General features: G+C 41.9%; 1 protein-coding gene across 5 annotated transcripts in view; it reads left to right on the plus strand.

Moving 5' to 3' along the window:
- The first annotated feature begins 4775 nt into the window (after positions 1 to 4775).
- LSG1 (large 60S subunit nuclear export GTPase 1) overlaps positions 4776 to 20597 on the plus strand; it is a 33311-nt gene continuing 17489 nt past the window's right edge. For all 5 annotated transcript variants that reach the window (XR_013445940.1, XR_013445941.1, XR_013445942.1 and 2 more), the window contains exons 1-7: positions 4776 to 4948; positions 6511 to 6637; positions 9626 to 9746; positions 9925 to 10011; positions 10534 to 10620; positions 15519 to 15579; positions 17311 to 17487. Coding sequence is in view for 1 of the 5 variants with exons in the window: in XM_036114399.2 (XP_035970292.2) it covers positions 4850 to 4948; positions 6511 to 6637; positions 9626 to 9746; positions 9925 to 10011; positions 10534 to 10620; positions 15519 to 15579; positions 17311 to 17487 (759 nt within the window). In the remaining 4 variants the exon portion in view is untranslated. The remainder of the gene's footprint in view (positions 4949 to 6510; positions 6638 to 9625; positions 9747 to 9924; positions 10012 to 10533; positions 10621 to 15518; positions 15580 to 17310; positions 17488 to 20597) is intronic.

A 20597-nucleotide genomic window follows, 5' to 3' on the forward strand; every position in this document is an offset into this window, starting at 1 on the left:
CTTAACATTTTCGCTTGTGATATCATAATTTGTAACTAACTAGGATGACTGAATTTGCTAGAGGGTGGTTCACGGTGCCCTCGGCCTTCACATGACAAGCAGGGCAGGGTGTCACCTCCTCCCCAAGCTACATGGTGAAGACACTGCCCTGTGACTGCCAACCGAGCACCCTTTCTGAGACCATCGCTGTTGCCCTGTTATGTCAAATACTGGGGTGACGTAGAGTAGTGCGAAGAGGACGGGAACCTCTCAGGGTAAGAAATCCATTAAGCACCTTAGTGATCATCCATTCCAACCCCCACTTTGGTGAATGAACCTGCTTTAGAACATCCTGACACTTGGTTATGGAGCCTTTGCTTGAACACCCCTGGTGGCAGGGAGCTCACTATCTTATAAAGCTGTCCACTCCATCTTTGAACCACTCTGATTGTAAGAAGGTTCAAACAAATTAGAACTAAAATTGTGACTCTGTAGCTTCAACCCATGTGTTCTAGTTCTGCTTGCCTTGTGTCTACTCAGAGCAATCTTCTCTCCCTTCCCTAGAACAGTCCTTCACATAATTAGAAATAGCCCCCATATACCCTTGGAGTCCCTTCTCCCGAGGCTAGTCACACTTCCTTCACCTTTTTCTCATTCCCTCACCATCTAAGTTGATATGCTAACACTTGTTAGTGTATTTATTAGAGTGATTTAAGGGGAGTGGTTAGAAGGCTATTCTGGGAAAGTAGGGTCTAACTGGCGGTGTGGTTCATGACTCCACTGCTGACCTGAGCTATTTAACCTTGGATGAGTCCCTCTGCAGGCTGACAACCACTAAAATTTAAGCTCATAGGGGCAGGGTGTTTGTCCAATGCTGAATCCCTGGAGCCTAGCGATGAACGAGTGAATGAATGAACGAATGAATGGGAAAAGCCTGGCACTTTCTAGCTGCAGATTTTAGAGTTGGTCATTATTAATTCTATGTCTACTCTCCTTTACTTTGCTTCACTTTATTGCAATTTTTTTTCTGCAAGTAATTTCTGCACTAAATTTCTGCAACTAAATGTTCAGAAAAATAGGGGCACCTGGGTGGCTCAGTTGGTTAAGTGTCTGATTCTTGATTTTGGCTCAGATCCTGATCTCAGGATTGTGAGATGGAGCCCCGAGTTGGGCTCTGCCCTGAGCGTGGAGCCTGCTTAGGATCCTCCCTCTCTCCGCCCCCCCCCAAAAAATAAAAACAAATGCATAAGGTGGGAATGGGGAGTTACTGTTTAATGGGTTCAGAAAAATAAAAGTTCCCTTTCTCATTTGACTACCATGAGGAAAAAAATAATTACAAAGTCATCTGTAGGTAAAAGACCCTGGATATTCCATATAAAACTACAAGAGTTGTGGGGAGCGTCTGGGTGACTCAGTCAGTTGAGTGTCTGACTCTTGATTTTGGCTCAGGTCATGATCTCAGGGTCGTGGGATCAAGCCCCGTGTTGGGCTCCATGCTTAGCAGAGTCTGCTCATTCCTCTCCCTCTGCTCCTCCCCCTGCTCCCCTGCTCTCTCTCTCTCTCTCAAATAAATAAATAAAATCTTAAAAAAGAAAACTATAAGAGTTTGGGGGAAAATGCATAGGTTCTAATATAATATATATAGAATCTTATAGCCTTTATCACCAAAGCAAAAGGTCTTTTACACTTTTCATTGCACACAGAACGACTTGCACCAGCAGGCAATCAATGTTTGATTGAAGTGATTTAAGTTAATCACTTACAATAACCACAAATAAAGGGCTGCTAAATTATTGACACTCACTCATGTGTGAGAATCTACCCATTTTCAACAGGGATAAATTGAGAATGGCAGATAATCGAAGGGAGTTTTCCTTACTGCTTGAGTGACTGCAGAGACTGCCAGACTTCGATTTTCACAACCCTCAACCTCACACAAACTGCTTTACTGTCCTGATGGAACGAGGTGCTGTAGAGAATGGGTGAGAGAGAGGAGCAGGGCTGCAAGCTTGCCTTGGAACAGGGTTTCTGCCACTGACCTGTTTTGGCCAAGGGGTGAGAAGAAAAAACAGAAATTCCCCCACTCTCCCTTCTCTCTCCCCAGGCAGATATGGAGTCCAGGGAGGCACCGCAGTGTGGAGACGGAGAGCAGAAAGCCACTCCAAAATTTGTTCCTGGGTGTGGGTTTCAGGGTTTGCAACTACATTTGTTTAGCCACGGTAAATCAAGTATTATGCAACACCATCAATGAGGAACACTCACTCTCTGTTGCTATTTGGAAGCTGGATATGAATCAAAATCAATGCGACCTCCTCCAGAGGTCAGCTGTGCAGAGAATCTTGGCTTCAACAGAAGAGCTCAGCTATGTGGGAATCAGGAGGATCTGACCAGTTTTCAGACACAGACCTGGTGGACTGGCATTTCCACTGTCATGACAAAGTGACGAGAGTAGTTTGGCTGGGTTGTATTGTTCCCCAAAGTGTGTGGGTGGAATGGCTTCAATGGTTGGAGGGTAGGAACCTGGGCTGATTCATCTTTGCAACACCCCCCACTTGGTTTGCAGCCAGTACTATGCTCCACCCTCACCACCACTATCATCACTCCCCACTCAATCTCTTTCCTCTCAATCTGGATCCCATAATCTTATCTCATGAGCACCCTCAATCGCCTTCCTCCTTCTTCTCAATGAACTAATCTCATAATCCCACAACATGGATCAATTATACATGTGGATTTTCACCTGCATCATCCAGTTGTCTGGGAAAGAAACTGCTCAGCTGTGAAAATTGGTACCCCATGAACTACTAGGCAATGATCTTTCAGCATTATCTCATTTGCTACCTCTGCAAGACAGGGATTATTATTATCCCATTAAACAAATAAGAAAACTGAGGCTCGGATAGTTCTTTTTCAGTGATAGATTTGAGAAATGTCTTGAGGGAAATATTAGAATTATTTATGTCTTATTTGTCAGCTAAGAATAGTTGCTGCTATCATAATCTTACAATGTAAGTGTCTGTTTGACTCTCGACTAGTCTCGATTAAATTATCACTTTATTTGGTTAAGATTTTTTGGAGCCCATGGAAGAATGACAATAGAAACCCGAAGGGCTTGCTCTCTCTAAATCTCTGGAGATGACAAGATCTGGAAAAGGAAACGAGGGTGCAATCCCAAGTTCCTGACTGAGCTTTAGGAATGAGATGGCAGGTTTCTTTATAGCATCTACTGTTGTTAGTAGAATGTAAAACCCATGTAATCTTAGTTTATGAGTTAGTTTTATTTTTAACCACTCAGCTTCAGGAGAATTCCAGGAACTGTCAACTTACTCTCTTCTATGGATCTTTCCCATATCTTACCATGGAGATTTTGCAGTATTTAAAGATACACCCTTTCTATGTTGGGAAATGGGAGAAAACACATTCTGATTCATTCCTTCACTGATCTGCGGTCACTGACTTCCGGAAGCCTTGCCAACTACAACATGGCTTTTCAGCAATCCCTTGGTTGTTTCCTGAAGTTCACTCCAACTCAATTAAGAGTCAGCAGTGAGGTGTAGCCCACCGTGGGCTGGGCAGGGAATCCAGAGCTGGTTATGCTCCTAACTCGCTGTGATTCACTTTTTAGCCAGTCCAGTGCCTTCCTCTGCACCAAAGGGAGTGCACTCCTCTTGCTACTCAAAATGTGGCCCTTGGACCAGACCATTTGCATCGGCGTCACCCGGAAGCTTGTTAGAAGTACAGAGTCCCCGGCCCCATCCCAGACCTTATTAATCAGAATCTGCACGTTGACGCGATTCCACGGAGGATTTACAGGCATGATCAAGTTCGAGAAGCGCTGGGTTCTGAAATGCGTGCTAACAATCCTCATGCTTCCCTTTTCCCAGGAACATGTAAGATAGTTGATGAGATCCGGGGTTTGATACCTGACACCATACATATTCCATCTATGACGTGAGCAAGCTTCTTCCTCTCTGAACACGGTAACACTGAGGTGGTTCTCACGATTAATGAAATGTCAGCAAAACGCCCAGCACCCACACAACTCTCACCCAGCATTCCATCTGCCCATCGCTGGAAATTAACGATGGAGTGAACACCAAAAGCTCAGGCCACAGAGGAGCCGGCTCACCGTTTTCACTTTAATTATAGGAAATATTAATGCAATTCTAAGTAGAATTTTTATGTTTTTTAAATAAGGCATTTAAGTCAGATCCTGTTGGCTTTCCTTGCAACCTTGCCAAGCTCTGGAAACATCGCTCACGCTTCCATTCCGAACGCCCATCCAGGCCGGGACTTTTCTCCCCAGTTCGCAGCTAGGAAAGACTAAGTAAACAAAAACTATTTAGATTCCGGGCTTGAAGGCGTTAGGACCACACCTTGAGAAGCACGCCAAAAACCGGCGCCAGGAAGCAACGCCACTTGGCGTGGCAGAAATATCCCTCACCCGTGTCTCCGCCTCTTGGCGACAAAAGCAGCTGGGAGGCGGGGCTAGGATCTGAAATACGCACGGCCATGTTTTTCAGGTCTCCCAGTTCCTAACCGGACGTTAAAGATCGACGCACGAATCTGGAAGGTACCATTGTTTTGATTCAATAATTCTGTGCAAATTTGAGATATTCTTAGAGATAGCCATAGAAATTAAGTTCTCGGGCCATTTTCATATTTATATTCTGTAACAGTGGCAATGAGAGATATATGAAGGGCAGTTTGGAGCAAGTTATTCCTCCTTGTCTTTAACTCGGGCCTCCGCTACTTGGGCTCGCCTATACGTCACTTCCGGGGATCGAGCTGTTGAATACCGGAACACGCGCGTGCAGTGCCGTGCCGTGCCGTGCCGTGCCGGGAGGGTTCGCGCGAGTGCGGTGCTGCGATGGGCCGCCGGAGAGCGCCAGGTCGTGGGACCCTCGGCCGGGCCCTTATCCGCCAGAATACCCAGCGGAGCCGTAACCACCGTCACAGCGACTCCTGGGTAAGACAGCTTATCGTGTTTCTCAGCCTTTCTTTCTGGCTATGAGAGAGAGTCTGAATGCTGGAAGCCTGGGGTCAAAAGTCACAGGAAAATTTTGGAGGAAAAGTGACGCCTAAGTAGAGTTTGGAGAGAGCAGCATGTTTAAGTTCCTGTCAGCCGATACGCAGGCCCTCCTTCTAGCAAGGCACAGGGCACAGAGGTAGAGGTTGGAAAGGAGGGCTAGTGTGACGATGAGGCTATTGGGAGAGCTTGAAGAATCTTGAATGTAGGGAGCGTTTGAAAGTTTCCGAGCAGAAAAAAACATAAAAGCTACTTCTTTTGGTATTGTTCAAAGAATGAATCCTCCAAGAGTGGCTGGTTGCCACCAGAAATACAAAATAACTCAAATTCTTGCTGCATTCTTATTATTCCCTAACGGTTTCGCTGGAAGATGAACAGTGCATCTCCAAACTGTGGTGAGCTGGCCTAATACTTCCCTGGACCTAGGGATGAACATAATTTCAGGATCCTTGAAAAATAATGAAGTAGTTTGACTTTTGTTTGTTATTCTGACATACCTCTAAGTATTTGAGATTTACTGAGTTCTCAATAAGAACCTGTGCTCTCTGTGCCACTGTAATACCATCTGATTTCCAGCCATTTTATACGCAGAGTAAACGGCATACAGGGCTCTTCCATAGTCATCAAGTCCAAGTTACTCTAGACATTAGATTACTGATCATTTTAATTGATTTTTGAGGGAACTTGTTAAAATACAGCCTTTGGGAAGTGGTAAGAAGATTGAATATGAATCCTTAAGAATTGTATTCTAATCCTTACTCTGAATTTTTTTTTTTTCTGACCTGTGGCCTTGGACCAACCACCTACTCTTTTAAGCTTCAATTTTTTTTATTTATTTGTACTGTAGTGAGCATGTAGCTAGACTAGTGTTTATCAAACTCTGGATTGTGCCTGGGAATTCCTTAACTAGGTCCCAACCAGTGGTTTTTTTTAACCCAACAGGATAGAATTCAAAATATCAGAGTGTGTTACATGTGATAAGGTAACTTTGTTTCAGCATTCTTTTTTTTCCCCCATATTATCTTCCTGAGTGGCACAGAATTGTATCATTGTGTGTATCACAGCATTTGAGTCATATGTAACGTGTATTTTTTACTGTGGGTCTCCATCAAAAATTTTCAGCTATGTCTGTCAGGATCAGAAAGTCTGGATTTAAATTTATCTCTAATCATTAGCAGCAACTATAAGGAAGTTATTTTTATCTATTCAAGACTGTTTCCTCGTCAGCAAAATAGAGATACAGTAAGATTTATTTCAAAAATTTTTGAAATAAAAAAAGATTTATTTCAAAAGTTTCAAAAAAAATTAAATGAAATAATGAATGGAAGTGCCTATCATGTTTAAGTGTTCACTAGTTAAATGTTAACTCGTATTAGCATTGACTCTAAAGGGGCTGACACCACCCTCAAGATCACAGAACAGTTCCTTGGGAGGTTAGAGTTTGTTCAGATGTCAGAACCAGAAGAGAACAGCTGTATTATTACCCTGTGTTTTACTCGTAGTTGCACACAAGTGAGCTCAATGATGGCTACGATTGGGGTCGTCTTAATCTTCAGTCAGTGACTGAACAGAGCTCCCTCGATGACTTCCTTGCAACTGCAGAACTTGCAGGAACAGAGTTTGTAGCTGGTAAGTTGTTTATTCCTGAGTACACATGACACTGGTCACCCTTCATCTTTGCTGACTAGATGTAAATTTGTCTATTTAGAAGTGTTTTGTGGACCCTAATAAACTCATAAATGGGCTGTCTTTAACCGAAAGGCAGATATCCCAGAAGAGTGTGGGAAAGTCTAATCAAGTAGAATCAAGCTGTGAAGTTCAGACTGTGCCACAGTTTTAAAATTAAGCTCTAAAAAACCTTCAGATTATACATTGTATCAAGTTCAAGAAACTCAGTCTCTTGTAGGAAAAAGACCAGTCAGCATTATGGCGGGCAATACCAGAATTTTCCAGAAAATGTTTTCTGATATCATTGTTAGAAGCCAACTCCCTGGGCCTGCTGCTGTTATGTAGGCAATTTGAATTGTATTTTAAAGCACTTGTTGACACAGTATAGTGAATTTTCCATGCATGTAATTTGTTTTAGTCACTGCTCTCCCATGTTTCTTGGTATGTGTCTTCTGAGCACTTAGAAAAGTACCTGGCACAGGTAGCATTATAAACTACTTTTATTGCTCTTTTATTATAAATGTTATTGTGCTGTTTATCAAATTCATTCATTTATTTAAATGCTTTTATTGGGCCCCAGCTACTCTCAGGGATTGTATTGGCTACTGAGAGTACAGTGTTGAGTAAGATAACTTTGTTTCTGCACAATTTTGTTTTAGGTGCTATGAAAGAAGTCTGTAGCAAGCAATGGGAACATAAAAGATGTAGTTAGTATTCATTCTGTCTGAAGGATGACCAGAGCCAGTCAAGGAAAGCTTTATGCTGGGGCTGAGTCTGAAAGGATGAGTAGCTGTTAGGACAGGTGAGGTGACCCAGGATGATATACACAGGTGGAGGAGTCAAGCTAACATGTGAACAGCAGCTTACTTTGTTCAGAACATGGTTATAAGTTGGCCTCATGGGTGCTTGAAGTACACAGTGACAGGATGTGATGAGCAAACACTAGGGAGGTGGCAAGGGTTAGAGCCTGGAGAAAATGAGGGCTTTAAAGGAATCTTTCGAGAGGTTTAAGCAGGTGTCAAACGTGATTTTAGATTTCATTGTTTTGAAAGATCACTGATGGATTTTGAGCAGGAATGACCAGTTACATTAGTCCAGCAAGAGAAGCAGGCAAGACTGAAATAGTAGTAATAGAAGAATGGCACAAAGAATCAGAACAAGATTAATAGGGAGATGGAATAAACCAGGCCTTGTGGAAGGGGGTGGAATAAGTGCAGAAGAGCGAGGAGTGTTAGAGCTTGTTCTATTCTTTTGAGAACTGTATTCTTTTAAGATATTTGACTGTGGCAGGAAGAGGTGTGTGTGTGCATGCGTGCTTATGTGTGTAATCAAGGTTAATACCAGCATGTGTATAGGTTATGGGGTGAGAGCTAGCACACAGGGAGAGGGTGAAAATAAAACATTTGGTTCCACAATATCAAAAATTTAAAGTGCATGTTTTATGACCTGGTGTTTCCACTTTTTAATACCTACACTAGAGCAGTGGTTCTCAAATTTTAGTAAGCAACAGAATTACCTGGAAAACAGATTCCTGGGCCCCTCCTCTGGAGATTCAGTATGTGTGGGTTGAGCCTGAGGATTTGCATTTCTGTCATATTTTAATAATGAACACTTGGAAACAACCTAAATGTTCAATAGGTGGAAAATAGGCTAAACTGTGGCATAGACATGCTATGAAATACTATATGACAGTTAAAAAGAATGAGGTAAATTTGTGGATACTAAAGCGAAGGATGTCCATGACCTGTTACCACATGAAAAGACCAAGCTGTGGAATAGTGCATATGTATGGTACCATTTGCATTAAGAAAATAATCCGACCGGCGTGCCTGGGTGGTTCAGTCGGTTAAGCATCTGACTCTTGATTTCAGCTCAGGTCATGATCTCAGGGTCTTGAGATTGAGCTCCACATCAGGTCCTGCGCTTATCAGGGAGTCTGCTCTAGATTCTCTCCCTCTCCCCGGGAGGAAAAAAAAAATAATCCAACCAATCCCTATATCTACGTGTATATTAGGAAAAAACTTGGAGGCCTACACATTTAATCAATAATCTCCAGGGAGGGAAGTGAGATTGCATAGGTAGGCAGAAGATTGGGAGTTGGTCAAAGAGAATGTATGCCTTTACTGTTGAATTTTTTTAAAAGGAGTGTTTACGTACTGTGTAATTAAAATTTTTTTAATTTTTAGAAACATGACGGAAAATAGAGATTAATGAGGAAATGGAACAAAGTTTGAGTCTGGAAGGAGATGAGAATAGAATGGGGTCAAAAGGAAGCTGGGATAACATCAACCCGTCCAAAAACACGCATTCTCTCTCTCTCTCTTTCTTTCTCTTTCTCTCTCTTTCTCTATCTCTCTCTCTCTCTCTCACACACACACACAGGTAAATTTGGCATGCGATCTGTAGGGTTCACAGAGGTCTCTGTAGTTTGTACATGGACTTGGCTTTTTTTTTTTTTATTCCTTTGAATTGTTATATAGCATTAATTGTGGGCATTCATCATAAACATCCTACATAAATGATGGCCGTGTAGTAGTTCACCAGTTTTAACTGGAGGGAGTCTCTTTGCTGAATCTTTGCTTCCCCACCCATTCCCATTGGATGATAATTATTCCCCATATGTAAAATTAGATTGGTTGTACTGAATCTTTACAATCCTTCCCACTCTGTTTCTGTTTCCTTGAAATGCATTCAGCATATGGAGTTTTATAAAATTAGTATTTGAAAAAATGATTGGCCTTTTGAAAACTTTAGTAAAGATTTTTTTTCTTTCATTCCTTTTTTGGTAGATAACTTCACTTGGAAATTATTTATCCAAGGCTGGAGGCATCTACATCAAGAAAGCTCAAATTCTGTTTTAGATGCTGCATTTTTCATTTTCCAAGTAATGACCAATATCCACTCTCTAGATTGCCACGTCAGTTACAGTACTTTCTTTTCTCTAAACAGAGAAGCTAAATATCAAGTTTGTGCATCCTGAGGCTAGAGCTGGACTATTGTCTTTTGAGGAGAGCCAGAGAATTAAGAAACTCCATGAAGAAAACAAACAGTTCTTGAGTGTACCACGGAGGTGAGTTGAGCAAGAATGTAGGACATTACAAGGCATAACAAGACTCCTGAGTATAAAATTTTTCATTTGGTGTTCTCTCTTTTCCTGTTTCCTTTTATCGCTGCCATTATTAAATCCAAATCTCCTGTTTTATTTTGGTAACTCACATGGAATTTTTTTTCCTCTATGATTGTTTCAGACCAAAGTGGGACAAAAACACTAGTCCAGAAGAACTCAAACAGGCAGAGAAAGATAACTTTCTAGAATGGAGACGTCAGCTTGTCCGGTGAGTGTTAGAATATATGAAGATTTGTCTTGAAATTCTGAGCCTGGCATTTTGGTGTGTTTGCATTGCTATTTGCATTTTGAAGGCTTGATTCTTTTAAAAAGGAAATGGTGGATTTCTTCTTTCAAGTGCAAATTCTGTGTGTAACCAGCATTACTGGGTACATGTGCATCTTTGCACAAAGTAAATTGATTACTGCGCTCCATTCCTGGCCTTCTCTCCTTCAAACCTTTCTCTAGCCATTAGTCACCCTGGAGTTGATCACTGCTCTCTTGAGCATCCTTCCAGAAGGAGGTGTGTGGGAGAAATGTCATTTTGTGGGATGAATGTCTAGGGCTTAAGTAGATTAAGTATAAAATTTCAAATTTGATTTTCATAATGACTCAGCAGAATGTAATAAAAACAGTTTGATAGTTGATATTTGTGTACTTATTTTTTAATGTAGTGAATTTGAGTGTTTCTACTACTTGAAACCTTTGATTATAATCTGGCAAAGATAAAAACTTTTCATTCTAAAGCCAGGCTAGAAGAGGAACAAAAATTGCTATTGACTCCATTTGAAAGAAATTTGGACTTTTGGCGCCAGCTCTGGAGGGTGATTGAGAGAAGGTAAGTTACCATTTTCCTTTGGTGTAAGGAAGACATTAGTGGTGTTGGATTAGATTCGAATGTTGATGAATGCTCATAGACCCCGGGGGCTGGGGTGCTCAGGGATTAAGCTATGCAAATGGCTATTGAGGATTATTATAAAAACTGAAAGTGTAATGCTATATTTCTTTCAAAGTGTACATTTTTTTTTGTTGTTATTATTAGGTGAACATGTTGATAAGCATGTAAGAATGGTGAACATTTTCTGTAAGATGAGTTCTGAAGTACCTACAGTTATTTTAGCAAGTGTCTGTTGATTCCTATTGGAAATGTGGAAAATACAGGTGTGAAGGGGGGGGTAGATGTCTGCTTGCAAAGAGAAAATACGTTGTAGGGGAGTCATTAGGGGCACAGGAATGAAGCACAGTCTTTGCACTCAGATGATCAGTACTTGGTAAATCCAGAGTGTGATTCCTGCTGCATTACAGATAGAAAGGCGGTGGGCCGAGTTATAACAGAAAGGAGCAGCTGATGAGGATCGGGGGAATCGAGTGATTTGTTTTAATTGGAATTAGTGGTAATGGTTGCACAACTTTGCAAATATACTAAAAACTACTGAATTGTAAACTTTTAAAAGGGTTAATTTTATGATATGTGGATTATATCTCAATTTTTTTTTAAGTCACTTACATACCTTCCCCATCCTGCTCTGGCAGGGGCAGAGAAAAGGCTATTGGGCTGGGATATGGGGAGGTCAGGGTAACAAGGCAAATCTCTAAGCCTGAAAAATGTAGAAGCTTGCTGCTGATTCCCAGACTCTGTGCAGGCCCCTTTGATTCAGTTAGGCTTGAATGAGGCTTGGGAAGACCCATTGATTCTCCTGGGGAACTTCTGTGGAGCACAGTGGATCTCTTCTTCAGGGCCTCTTGAGCAGTTGAAGATGTGTACTGCTGCTTCCAAAGAGAAATGGTAACAAGGTTTAACATATTGAAACCTGGCCTTGGAATGCCCCCATCTGCATATTTAACAGTATTGTTTTGTTTTTCTGTTTGTTTTTTTGATTTTAGGTTTTCTCCTTCCTATATTGTCTGTCTTTCCTCTCTGTTCCTTTTTTTTCTATTTATTCTGGTTTCTGACTTCTATTTTTTTTTATTTTTTAAGATTTTTATTAATTTATTGAGAGAGAGAGTGATAGAGAGAGAGCATGAGAGGGGGAGAGTCAGAGGGAGAAGCAGACTCCCCACTGAGCAGGGAGCCCGATGCAGGACTCGATCCCGGGACTCCAGGATCATGACCTGAGCTGAAGGCAGTCGCTTAAACAACTGAGCCACCCAGGTGCCCTGGTTTCTGACTTTTATATAAGAGGCCTTCCTCAGATATCAAGTGATGTTTGTTGTCTGTTCATACATTTTTAAAGATTTTTATTTATTTATTTGAGAGAGAGAGACCACAAGCAAGGGGGAAGGGCAGAGGGAGAGGGAGAAGCGGGCTCCCCACTGAGCAGGGAGCCCGATGCAGGGCTTGATCACAGGACTCTGGGATCATGTATGACCCGAGCTGAAGGCAGATGCTTAACTGAGCCATCCAGGCACCCAAGTGTGGTCATATTTAAGAATGAAGCATTATAAAGTTGATTGACAGGACCACCTGTTTGGGTGCAATTTGCCAACTGGTGGACTTCACTGTAGAGGACCAAGTAGGGATCAATTTCATTTTGTTGGAATACCCCAAGATGTTAGGATCTGTAGGGGTTTTCCCTGGAGCCAGTCAGTGTCTTAAAGAGAAGAATGGTCTTCTGCCAAGAACATGGCTAAAGGTGGTGGTATAACGCAAAGGGGTTGTGCATTTTCACCATTTGGTATGTAGACTTGTTTAATCCCCGCTTTTTCAGTATGGCACTTTTCCCCCACCTTCTTTTGTGCTTGAGGTCCTAATTCTTCAGCCTCTCAGGTTCATTTTCTCCATTATAAACCCTAGCCTTCTGCCATTGGGATAGGAGATTGAGGGGGTGTAGTTGCCTGCCTGGATGGAACAGGGGAGCGGAACTAAGAGCTCCTCATTCAGATTGATTTCAGTCCTACACTTCACCCTTGCCTCGAGGCCTTTCATCTGACGCTTCTAATCTGCTCCCTCGGGGCTGTGGAGCATGAACAGGCTTGCTTCTTGACTGGGCTACCATGTCTCAGTTGCTGCTATTCCTTCTCTTTGTCCTAATGGGCTTCAGAGTTACTTTCATTTTTATAGGTTTTGAGAGGGAAGCATATGTGTTCATTCTCTTACATTTGACAGAATGGCCCTTTACACATTTCTATGTCCCTAAATAAGCAGCTGGTTTCCCCAGAGGAAGCCTGTACTTGGAACTCCTCACTTCAATTGGTTTACAGTGTTACTTGCTCTGTTACTTTTATTATGAGGTATTTCTCTGTTTGTAACTTACGGTATATAGTTTATATCACATGGAAGTGGATCTGAATTACATAGAAATATTATTAATAAAGTGACTACTGCCAAATTTTTTAGCAGGAAATATTTATTGATGTGTTGCGTACAGCAGATGTCTCCTGTTTGGTAACAGGCTAGCTAAGCCATCTGCCTCTTTAATCTCAAGCGTAGTTATTGGAAAAGATTTGATGTATACCCTGTCATTTGAAATGCAGGAAGCTGCTGGGGCACTGAGGGCAGAACACCGTATTCCAGGAAGATAAGGCACTATTGTACCACAGGAGCCTTTCCCGGTACACGGTCAGCACTGTGCTCTGCCACCTCGGGCAGCACACGAAGCAAGCGGTCTTAAGTTTGTCTTTTCTTACTGGGGTCTACTTGTTTGCGGGTAGACCTGATGTCTGTGGACCTTGCAATTTTTTTATTAGGCTTTGTCTGCGTTTTGCAGTCATTGTTGCGTTTACTGTTAAATCCTTACAGTTTGAGGGGCGCCTGGGTGGCTCAGTCGTTGAGTGTCTGCCTTCAGCTCAGGTCATGATCCCAGGACCCTGGGATCGAGCCCCGCATCGGGCTCCCTGCTCAGCGGGAAGCCTGCTTCTCCCTCTCCCACTCCCCCTGCTTGTGTTCCCTGCTTGTGTTCCCTCTCTCGCTGTGTCTCTCTCTGTCAAATAAATAAAATCTTTAAAAAAAAAAAAATCCTTACAGTTTGAAAGCGGTAGATATTACCTTAAGGCAGAAATACCGGGACCCACTTAATTAGAGAACTTAACAATTTGTCATTAAATAGGAAGTCTGTGAGTTCCTTTGAATCACGATATTATGCTGGAAATTTAACTATTCTGAAAGAAAATGCACTTTGATTGTCAAAGCCCTGCCTTAAATAGTAAGCTTGATTTAATACATTTCCTCTGTCTCCAGCCTAGTTGCATAAGCCTTACTTCAGAACGGGCTAACCAGACATGGCTTTTTAGGAGACTGCTGTGAGCACGTCTGCAGCTTATTTCCTTCCAGTGGCAGCTGGCCCTTAGAGCATCTCTTCTAGCCATGGGGACAGAATGAGGAGGATCGTCCCAGAGAAGTGGGAGATTTATTCTCGAAGTGCTCCGCTGCTCTAGTCCCCCCTACATTTGTGAAGCCTCTGAGGAGCTTGTATCGGCTGCAGAAAGTTTTCTTATTGCTGCATCTTCTGTGTGACGAAGGAAGTTAGACTCCTCCTTCCTGCTTCGATGTGGCATCTTAAGTTGATACATTCCTGTTTCATATTTTAGCCATTTAAACACATTGTTGGAACTGGTGGATGATGATTTGCTAGATGTATGCTTTGTCTCATCAGCCCTGGGTTTAACTAAGATACAGGCTTTGATAGTGGCAACTATGAGCAAGTGATTCATTCGTTTTCTTTTGAGGCCTGAACACCAGTGTGGATTAGGTCCTGAGTATACAGTAGACCTCACCTTGGATTAAAGTATTTGGAATAGTCTTTTTGCCTCACCAGGAGAGCTTACTAGAAGATACAGCTGAAGCTTTAGCAGTGAAACATCAGAGGCTCTCTAGGACATGTAACAGCAAGATAATGTTACGATTACAAGCATGTCCTCTGGTCCAGACTGACTTCCCATTCCAGCTCCATCACTTAGCAACTGGTGACCTTGGACAAGTGACTTCACTGTCCTAAGCTTCTAAGCTTCAGTTTCCTCATATATAAACTGGGGATAATTGTACCTTAAAACGTTAAGGGGCGGGGCGCCTGGGTGGCTCAGTTGGTTAAGCGACTGCCTTCGGCTCAGGTCATGATCCTGGAGTCCTGGGATCGAGTCCCGCATCGGGCTCCCTGCTTGGCAGGGAGTCTGCTTCTCCCTCTCCCGCTCCCCCCTCTTGTGCTCTCTCTCTCTCTCTCGCTCTCAAATAAATTTTTAAAAAAATCTAAAAAAAAAAAAAAAGTTAAGGGGCGGGGCGCCTGGGTGGCTCAGTCGTTGGGCGTCTGCCTTTGGCTCAGGTCATGATCCCAGGGTCCTGGGATCAAGCCCCGCATCGGGCTCCCTGCTCTGTGGGAAGCCTGCTTCTCCCTCTCCCACTCTCCCTGCTTGTGTTCCCTCTCTGGCTGTCTCTCTCTCTCTGTCAAATAAATAAAAAATCTTAAAAAAAAAAAAAAAAACGTTAAGGGGCGCCTGGGTGGCTCAGTCGTTAAGTGTCTGCCTTCGGCTCAGGTCATGATCCCAGGGTCCTGGGATCAAGCCCCGCATCGGGCTCCCTGCTCAGCGGGAGGCCTGCTTCTCCCTCTCCCACTGCCCCTGCTTGTATTCCCTCTCTCTCTGTGTCTCTTTCTGTCAAATAAATAAATAAAATTATTTTTAAAAAAAATTGTACCTTAAAACGTTAAATGTGTCAAATGCTTAATATGTGGAAAGTGTTTGCTAGTGTCATATGGTCATTGTTTCACTTCACAGTGATTGGAGTATCTCACCTTTCTTTTTCAGTGATATCGTGGTCCAGATAGTAGATGCTCGAAACCCACTCCTGTTTAGATGTGAGGATTTGGTAAGTGAAGTGCGACAGAATTCAAATGCACAGTCCTTGGAGCCGCAGCGGGACGACGGCATCACTGGTAGCCGTCACTGCGGGCAAACGTTTGGTCCTCTCTAGCTGTATTTAAGGAGAGCCCCTTCTCCTCCCAGGGGCAGGTGCATACATACTGCCGCTGTTTAGACAGGTGTCTTCCTTCGAAAACAAGTATTTCCATCTGTAGGAAGGGCAAACACATGAATTTTCTAGCTTTTAGTTTAGAAGCCAGTTTGTTAATAGGCATTTGCCAGTGTTTCTCATTTTTTAAGAGACATCTGTTGAAATAGTGTTGTGCTTATTAGTCACATCTTACCCATACTGTTAAGTTCTCTCTCCTCACACCTTAGTTATTATCTCCTGTGATATTTTACAAGCGAACTAAGTTTGTAAAACTAAAACACCAGAGGGACTAACAATTAAGGAGTGAAGACTACATGAAATAATGTAATACAGGTTTTAAATTAATAAAACACTGTACACATGTGAAGTATTCCTATTAGTGTTTGAGTCCATAGTAGAAATAGTACAGAATATTTTTTTAAAGATTTTATTTATTTATTTGATAGTGCACAAGCAGGGGGAAGCAGCAGGCAGAGAGAGAAACAGGCTCCCCACCGAGCAGAGAGCCCAACGTGGGGCTCAATCTCAGGACCTCAAGATTATGACCCGAGCTGAAGGCAGACGCCCAGCCGACTGAGCCACCCAGGCACCCTAGTGCAGAATTTTTTTTTTTTTAAGATTTTATTTATTTATTTGACAGAGACACAGCGAGAGAGAGAACACAAGCAGGAGGAGTGGGGGAGGGAGAAGTAGGCTTCCCGCACAGCAGGGAGCCCGATGCGGGGCTCGATCCCAGGACCCTGAGATCATGACCTGAGCCGAAGGCAGACGCCTAACGACTCAGCCACCCAGGTACCCCTGAATATTTTTAAATCCACTGGTGAGGGACAATCTTAGTACTGAAACTCTTACAAAGTCGGCTTTTATACCTCGGGTGTGTTTCCTAATGAAGAGCTGTGGCTGGGAATTAATTTCAATTACTGGGTCTTGTTTTTCTTTTAGACTTCAAAAAGTATTTTTTACGTGAAAAGATGAGATTTTTTTTTTTTTTTTAAAGACTTATTTACTTATTTGACAGAGAGACACAGTGAGAGAGGGAACACAAGCAGGGGGAGTGGGAGAGGGAGAAGCAGGCTTCCCACGGAGCAGGGAGCCTGATGTGGGGCTTGATCCCAGGACCCTGGGATCATGACCCGAGCCGAAGGCAGACGCTTAACAACTGAGCCATCCAGGCACCCCAAAAGATGAGATTATTATTGGCTGTCATCACTTGGCTGAAAAATAATCCCTGCTGGCTGACAAATCTCCTAGTTTTGCAGTTCTTAAACTTTTGTGTAAAACAATTCAGCACTATTAAAGAGAGGAACTACATTATTTAAAGAATCTATTATACTTCGCCAGGGTAGGAGAGCATTTCCTTTTACCCTTTCCAATTCCTTATGTCGAGAGTATTTCTAGGTATATGTGATCTTTTTCAGAGCTTGTTGAGAGGGTCAGTAGAATGTACCAGGATGAAAAATCTTTAAATTAGGATTGACTTAAAACTGAGTGCAGCAAAAACTTTTAGTACTGTATGGGGGCTTCCAATATAATTAGCCCAATTTTTACTTGTTTGAAGGCCTGTCTAAATACCTTTGTCTTGCCTAGGAATGTTATGTGAAAGAAATAGATGATAATAAAGAAAACGTCATTCTGATAAATAAGGCAGACTTGTTGACTGCTGAGCAGCGGAGTTCCTGGGCCACATACTTTGAAAAAGAAAATGTGAAGATTATCTTCTGGTCAGCTTTGGCTGAAGCCATTGAACTGATTGGTGACTCTAAGGTAACCTCTGGGGGACTTTGTCAGGTTGAGTTTTGGGGAGGAGGATTTCAGTTTCTGGTTAGTAAGCTTTGTTTTTTTCTTATTGAAGAGTTGTAGGAATCCAGGGGTTTTGTTTGTTCCCTAAATGCTCTGATAGTAGGATGACCCATAGAAAAATGAGTCACAAGGTACTTCTCTGGTTGTCAAATAATCTGACATCTCTGGGGCTCTGTGGTACACACTGATACTAGCTATAATTTTTAATTTTTTTAGATTTTCAGCAGGAAATTGTATAGGAGGTTTCGTAATGACTTTATAATTGTTTTTAACAGGAGGCAGGTACAACCGAAGCATTTACATTTACCTCTACCTCTCAGGACTTGATTAGAATCTCTTTTGACATTGTTTTCAAAACAAATGAAGTAATCCTAAAGATATATATATATATACCATGTTATCTTGGTTTGTTTGTTTTGTTTTTTTTTTAAGATTCTACTTACTTTATTTTTTGAGAGAGAGAGAATGAGCGAGAGAGCACGAGCATGGGGAGGGGCAGAGGGAGAGAGAGGAGAAGCAGACTCCCCACTGAGCAGGGAGCCCAATGTGGGGCTCCATCCCAGGACCCTGGGATCATGACCTCTGCCAAAGGTAGACACTTACTTGAGCCACCCAGCCGCCCTGTACCATGTTACTTTTTAACCTAAATTTTACAGAAACAGTTTGGGGTTCCTTTTTTTTTTTTTTAAGTAATCTCTGCACCCAATGTGAGGCTTGAGCTCACAACCCCAAGATCAAGAGTCACATGCGCCATCCACTGAGCCAGCCAGGCACCCCTGGGGTTTATTTTCTAATAAAAAATATAACTATTAGCTAGTAATAACTATGAATTGAAAAAGCTAGTAGAATCTTAGAGCTGAAAAAGACTTAAAGTAATACCTTTTTTCCTAGCCTTTTCCTTTCCTTTTCTCTTACCTCTGTCAGCCATCTATAGACTATTTTGTATGTTGAGCTGAGTGCCAGTGAATACAATGGCCTCCCCTTGATGAGCTCACAGGTTAGCTCTAACTATGAATTCCTTCCCTCACCTTCAGGGCAGACAGTCATATAATCTCTCTGTTATTTATCAACGTTAAATGATAGAGACCAGGTAGCTCACTCTTTCTATCTACATTTAGAAAGTTCTTCAGTTCAGTGAAGCTAAGTCCGCCTCCCTAGCCTCTGATCTAAGGACTCTTCCTTTGTCCCCTTAGTTCTCTCTGTGTATATTTTCTGGTGTCCTAGTCATCATGGACAGAATATCTGGGATACTCTTCATCTCAAGTGCCTGTCTGCCTATGTCAGGAAACACAATTGGTGGTACTTAATTTATACGTTATATATTCAGAGGGATGATTATTTCTTGTGATCAGAATACTCCCAGTAATTCAGTTGTTGTTGTTGTTGTTTTTTAAGATTTTATTTATTTATTTGACAGAGAGAGACACAGCGAGAGAGGGAACACAAGCAGGAGGAGTGGGGGAGGGAGAAGCAGGCTTCCTGTGGAGCAGGGAGCCCGATGCGGGGCTCGATCCCAGGACCCTGGGATCATGACCTGAGCCAAAGGCAGACGCTTAACAACTGAGCCACCCAGACGCCCCATAATTTAGTTTTTGTTAATTCACCCCATTTCAGAGGAGCTGTGTTATGCTCTTGGCTCATTTAACCTGTGAACAATGAAATCCCTCAAATATTTTTTAAAAAAGAAAAGACTTATGCAAATCTAATCCCATATTTACAATGGAAAAAGTTTTTCACTTTGTATTTGCCTCAATTTAGGACATACAGTTACTCTGAAATATTGTTAGCGATTTGGGGCTAAGATAGGGAATTCATTTTGGTTGTACAGTTTGCTTTTCTCTCCTAGCTTTGAATCTGCCAATTTTGTGTGTTTGTCCTTCTCTATATTCTTTCCAGTCATTGATAACATTGTTAAACAGATTAGGACCAAGGGGAGAGCTCTATAACCTTTTGTGAACTTATGAAGCCCTCTGTACCAAGCATTTTGATGTGATGAATACAGATGTGTTCACAAGGATACAACAATAAGAATTGTCCCATTGTTACTATTGTTAATAAAAACTAACCCATAGAAAGCTTATTCTGTGCCAGGCACCACTGTCCTAAGCACTTTATATATTGTATTCATTTAATCATCTCAGCAGTAAGTATAAGTGCTTATTATCCTCAGGTAGTCTGGCTTCATGGCTTGTCTTCTTAACCATTATTTCTGTTGTTTCAACTCTTTCCTGGAAACCAATGTTTTACTGAAGTTTGTTTAATAAATATTTATCACTGTATTACTTAGCCCTCATGTACCAACCCAGTAACTATCAAAATGGGGAAAAGATTAGTTTCTACATCTGTGGTATTCCCTGAACTGTTAACCAAGTAGTACATTGACGACTGTCTTTCTGGGGCTCACCAGCTATCTTGTAGACTTGCTCCCGTACCCAAGTCTGAGTTCACAGGGAGTGGTTATGGAAGATACTGTTTCTCCCTTCTTAAGTTAGCCATCATTTACTTCTCCCACGTCTTCTGAAGTGTCTGCCATTTCTCATGATTTCCCAAGACCAATAACCAGCTACTGTTGTGTTATCATAGCTGGAATCACATCTGTCATTTGAGTATCAAACATGAATTTATTAGAAATAGTTTGATAGTCACTGTTTTCTCACCTACCTGAAATTTGGTTTTTCCTTTTACAGTTGTTTGATCCCTTCTTATTTGGGGGGAAAAAAAAATGATAGTTTTCAAGCTGAATACTTTGGTTTTCTCTTAGCCATCTGTTGCACTGTTTCCTCAAGGGATTGATTTTTCCTTTCTTTTTATTTTTAATATAATTGGCACAAAGTCCTTTTGTTGTCTTTAACATTTTTACTGAACCTAAAGTGCTTCTAGTTTTATTAGTTTTTTTAATACACGTCCACATTCAGTTCACATTACTGTTTTCTATTTCTTTCATATTTTGAAATGATCCAGAAGAGCTCACAGTGAAGACACACCGTCTTCTTTACATTTATTGCTCATTTCTCATAGAAATTGCTTCCAGTTCTGTGGTTCTGTTATAAGGCATGCTGCCATGTTTCTTTTTG

Source organism: Halichoerus grypus, chromosome 1 (genome assembly GCF_964656455.1).
Source record: "Halichoerus grypus chromosome 1, mHalGry1.hap1.1, whole genome shotgun sequence".
In the NCBI taxonomy this organism is placed as follows: domain Eukaryota; kingdom Metazoa; phylum Chordata; class Mammalia; order Carnivora; family Phocidae; genus Halichoerus; species Halichoerus grypus.